General features: G+C 34.0%; 1 protein-coding gene across 1 annotated transcript; it reads left to right on the forward strand.

Moving 5' to 3' along the window:
* The first annotated feature begins 2,419 nt into the window (after positions 1-2,419).
* LOC149185958 (putative germin-like protein 2-1) lies at positions 2,420-3,034 on the forward strand. Its single transcript, XM_089409188.1, has one exon. It carries the CDS (start codon positions 2,420-2,422, stop codon positions 3,032-3,034), a length of 615 nt encoding a protein of 204 aa, XP_089265314.1.
* The last annotated feature ends 2,403 nt before the right edge of the window (positions 3,035-5,437 follow it).

A 5,437-nucleotide genomic window follows, 5' to 3' on the forward strand; every position in this document is an offset into this window, starting at 1 on the left:
AGGTCATAACTGCGGAACGTGCTGCTTTATCAAACTAACCACACTTCTCAGAGAAACCCGAGCGAGCTCTTCCTTGCTCTCTCATGAAGGTGAAATTAAGGGACTGTTTCCTAATCCCTTGCTACCTTTGTAGATCTTTCCGCTCCACGTCATTCCAAACATTAATGTATTTGCGTAACCCACTTTTCACATAACAACATCTTAATCCAAGTATTCAACGATTTAATGTACTTACCTCGCGGTCCCTTGAGAAAAAGTTGTTCTGCTTCACTATAGCTCACGGTCGTGTCTACCACAAACTCAGTGATAAACCCCCCATTATCTGGTCGAGCCACTGGTCCACAACTTGCACAATCTTATCTTTTGATGCCTCTAGTTTGCGCACTAACTCCGGAGTCCACACTATCGGTTGGTCGAGCTTACACCTTCCCTGGCTGTCGGCTAACCTCGCGATCCACTCATACAGTTCAGAAGGAAAGGATCTGAAGAAGATCTCGTGGATTTTTGTATACACGTAGCGATCCAACCACCTTTTCTTAGATACCTACGGAGTTCTATTTTCCTGTGTCACGAACTCGTGAAGCTTCTTGTCCAACCACTCTTCAATTTCCTTCTTTGTTGGGTTCCAGTGGCATGATATCAAACATCCCTTCGGCAGATCCTAGTCCCGGAAACATAACCATTTGTTGGCATGTTGGGGCCTGACCCAGGTTCAGAAGTGATTTAGCCAAACAAATTCCAAAACTATCGACCCTTTCAGCAACAGTTCGTGTTGCGCGGACTGAGGTCTCACCCGAGGTAGTATGGGAGGGTATTGGAACTAGGTTTCTGCACCCTAGGGATGTCTTGATGAAGTCTGGGAAGTTCACAAACCGATCCTGCATGCTTGCACTGCTCCACGCAACCATCTATCCTTCACAACTTGTGCAACTGCTTCTGCATAGCTCTGTAAAGAGCGCGAAGAGGTGCTGCTTAGATCCTTATTCCTGACTGTGTGCTTATTATAGATCTTAACTTATTATGTGGGCCCAATATTCTCATTAATCATTCAACATTCATAACAAGTGCGTGCAATCATAAACTGTAAAGAGATGCATAAATATAACAGAAGCATAGACATATAATATTCCAAAATCAACTTATCTTTTATTAATTCTTTGTCCCAGTACAATCCCAACTCCACCCTGTGCACTCAGCTGCAGGGGTCCGCACACATAGCTGCGGACTCTACCAGGCCTCTACGCACTCAGCTGCACTGCCTCTTCCTACTACTGCAACCTAAGACTCGGACTTACAAACTCAGAGCTAATTCATCATCCAAAACCCATTATGACTTCTCAAAGCTAAGACTCCCTTTACACTTAGAGCCTTGCTCTATTTATAGAATCCCATAGTCCACGGACCATGAGTAGGCCGACATACCATACACAAAATTATATTATTTTAGGGCGGAAAACCCTAGACTCTCACACTCCGCCCCCTTTCGCGGGGTCTCTACATTACACTTTTACCAAAATTCGAGCTTTAAAGCCATCTTTTTCTTTTCTTTTTTCGGTTTTTGGGCTATATCCCTAACACATACATTTAAAAAGTTTAAATATTAGTAATAAAAAAACATTTAGAGATTAGCCACAAATAAAATATTTTAATAATAACATGATACATGAAGATAATGCGGTATAGAAAGATTAAAAAAAATAATAAAAGGAAAAAAAAAAAGAAAAAAACTAAAATATTTGTGAGAGCTATTATTAAGTTAAAAAAATACATAACATATATAAAATCTAAAAAAAATATTTAGTAAATAAATATTTTGCATTATTGATTATTAATTTTTAATAATATAATTTAGAATATTATAATATATAGCTTAAAGTAATAAAAGATTCAAAATAATAAATTAAATCTATTTAAACGAATAACCATTCCTTACATTTAAGGAATATGTATATATATTTCATTAAAGCTAAGGGATATATATATATATTTTGATATATAATGGAGAAATTTTTTAATCATACTTAAGTAATAAAATTATTAAATTGATAATATCTGAACTATTTTTAAAAATAAAATCTAACTTACCAAAATAAAAATGATTTGATAACATCTTAACCAAAGACTAAGGATGAATTGGTAACCTCTTAACCAGACACTAAAATAAAATAAGATCATCCAATAACCAGACACTAAAATAAGATCATCCAACTTATGAGAACGAATTATCTTAAACGTATCAAGAAAATATTTGATACACATTAAACTATAAAAACAAGACAGACTTCATAATTGATCAGCATATGCTACTCCGTTCCGTTTCAGCTTCAGTGGAGCTTGTTTGATATTTGCAATGGGTTTAGGTGCATTCATCTCCTCCGTGGGCAGAGCCACTATGGGCATCCTCTTCCTCTTAGCGCTAATGAAGGGAGTGAGGGGAGATCCAGAGTCGTTGCAGGATTTCTGCGTCGCAGACACCCAGTCATCCGTTTTTACCAACGGACTGCCGTGCCTGGATCCCGCGAAAGTGACTGCTCAACACTTCGTGACGTCGGTGCTGCGCAAGCCAGGGAACACATCAAGCTCACCCACGGCCGCAACCTTCATTGGGGTGAATCCGCAGAACCTGCCGGGCCTCAACACGCTGGGAATAACCTTGGCTCGCATAGACATAGGTGTGGGGGGCATAACAGGTCCACATATCCATCCCAGAGGCAGTGAAATATCTTACGTGTTGCAAGGCAAAATCTTGGCTGGCTTCGTGGAACCAAGAGCAAACAAACTCTTCTCTCAAACGCTGGAAGCTGGCGATGTGTTCGTGGTTCCGGAGGGTGCCTTGCACTTCGCTCAAAACGTTGGAGACACGGCTGCAGTTGCTATCAACGCACTTAGCAGCCAAAATCCAGGGTTTCTATACCTGCCCTTGGCCACTTTCGCTTCCACTCCGGCCATTCCCCAAGATATTCTGGCCAAGTCATTTGCCTTAACTGAAGCGCAAGTAGCCCAAATCAAGAAGAGCCTGGGAGGAGGTAGCTGAAATTTTTATTTACTTTTTATAACAATGGTATTACCTAGTATTATTATGTAATAATAATAATAGAGTAGTAACTCAATGTGTATATGTGTGGAGGAGCAAGGTGTTTTGAATGATGCACCTGAGAATATCTCCCTCATGCTCAGCTATAAGCTTCTCTAATTTTATTTTCCTGGCTTCTTTTTCTATACTTATATATTTTACATATTTTTAAAAATATTATCTCTCATTATAGTATTATTATTCTGATTAATTTTGTTTACTTCAAATTGTAGGAAATATTTTGGAAAAGAATATTAGTTTATATTTGAAAACACTGATAAAAGAGATAAATATCAAGTTAGGTTTAAGAGATATCATTCAATTATGGATCATTGAAGAGGAGTGTCACTAATAAAATTGATTTCTTATGTTGTTTATTGACTTTAGAAAATCTTTTGACATTATTCCTAGAACAAATCTATGGAAGAGGATGGAAGAAATAATGGTTCTTCTTCATTTGAGGGTTGTTCTGTCAAGGTTGTATGAGAATATTATTTCCAAGATTAAGGCCACTAAGGATTGGTCAAAAGAAACTAACTATAATATTGTAATGAAGCAAGGGTGCCGTACTCATTTTGGCTTATATATTGATAAGTTAAAAGAGTAATTGGAAGATGCAAGTTGTGTTGACCCAAACTCACTAGGATGAACATAACTCTTATCCTTTATGTTGTATTTGTTCCTTTGGAAAGGAATCGTTACCATCTTGACTAGCAACTACGAATCATCCAAGATTCTTGTTCCAATATGGGTATGACTATTAATGCTAGCAAAAAATAATATTGATAATCGAATCCAAAAAAATCACATATGATACTTTCATAAATGACAACAACAACAACATGGTAGAAGTTCCTTCATACAAATATCTTGGAATCAATATCCATCACAAGCTTAAATTGAATTATAGCATGAGAAAAGGCAAATGAAGGATGTAAAGCTTATTATAGACTTGAGAAAATATTTTTGAATATGGGATAAAAAGAAACTCCTCTTTGAGACTCTCATCATGCCTATTATTTCATATGGATGTTATTTTTAAGGATGTACTATCTCCAAAGAGTCATGGACGAAGATAGAATACCTGTTATTTCAAATGGATGTGAGTTTTAAGGATGTAGTATCTCCAAAGAGTCATGGAGGAAGATATAATAGATCCAAAAGCAATTATAACCCACATGATCAAGATTAAAAGAAATACACCTTATCCTATCCTCATCATCTAAGCAGGTCTTTCTTGCATTGAAAATATGGCTATGACTACATATCTTATGTATAAGAAGAGATTAAACAATATAGAATAAAATAGGTTCCCTAAAATTGCTTCCAACTCTAGCAAAACCCATGACCTTCGACTCAAGTGGGGATCATATAAGGATGCCCAATATTGAATAGACCATTGGGTGGTAAAAAAGGAGCTCATTTTGCAAAATAATGATACCATTAAGGATACATTACATAATGATTTAAAAAGAAATTGTGGTGTAATGAACAATTGCAATGAAAAGCAAAACTAAGACATTCTAAAGAGACAATCAACCTAAATTTCCAAAATGAAAAATAACTATTTGTCTTACTTTCTATAAACTAAAAAATTAATATTGTTTAAAAAATAATTGTACTAAACTCCACAATGAAATTAGATGTTGTTCGATTCAAAATTATACTATCAATCCAAATTTCTAAAATAAAAAAATAACTTTTTATCTTACTTACTTAAAAAAAATTAACATTATTAACATAAAAATAAATTATTATAAACTCCATAATGATAATGAAATTGAATATATGTTGATTCTCCAATATACTTGATTATATACCCTACTATCATATTTTTAGTTTACTCTTCTCCCTAAAAACTTATAAGGATAAACGACAATATAAAATGGTGTGTTTTACAAATCATTTTATCTAAAATAATGTCTTTAATATAATATTTGTATTTTTTAAACATTGAAAATTAAAAAAATAAAATGTATTTCTTATTTGATTTCAAATGAATATATTTAATAAAATAAAAAACTTATGATAGAGTGTTTATGTAGAATGTTTATTTGAAGATGATGAAAATTATATTGAGAAAAGTTATGTGTTATATTATTAGCCACTATTTTAAAATGGTGCAAAAGTATGTGAAGAGCATTGTTAAATTAGAAATATAGTTTGGTTTCATAATTATGTAAATAATATTGATATATTAAATAATATTAAATTTTAAATTTTAGTGGTTGTTTTTTCAATATTTAGTGTATTTTTACTGTGTGTTTTTGTTTTGATGTTGTAAATTTTTTATGATTGAAATATAGAAAATTATCAAAAATACCATGTTCTATATTGCAAAGCAACATATAATTACTTTAGTGT

The sequence above is a fragment of the Pinus tabuliformis genome, chromosome 3_1, assembly GCF_031772625.1.
Source record: "Pinus tabuliformis cultivar Carrire ecotype Pingquan chromosome 3_1, CPIR1, whole genome shotgun sequence".
NCBI lineage: Eukaryota > Viridiplantae > Streptophyta > Pinopsida > Pinales > Pinaceae > Pinus > Pinus tabuliformis.

Bases quoted from the DNA above. Each gene is read 5' to 3' on its own strand.
- LOC149185958 (XM_089409188.1), top strand. From the start codon at position 2,420: ATGAAGGGAGTGAGGGGAGATCCAGAGTCGTTGCAGGATTTCTGCGTC.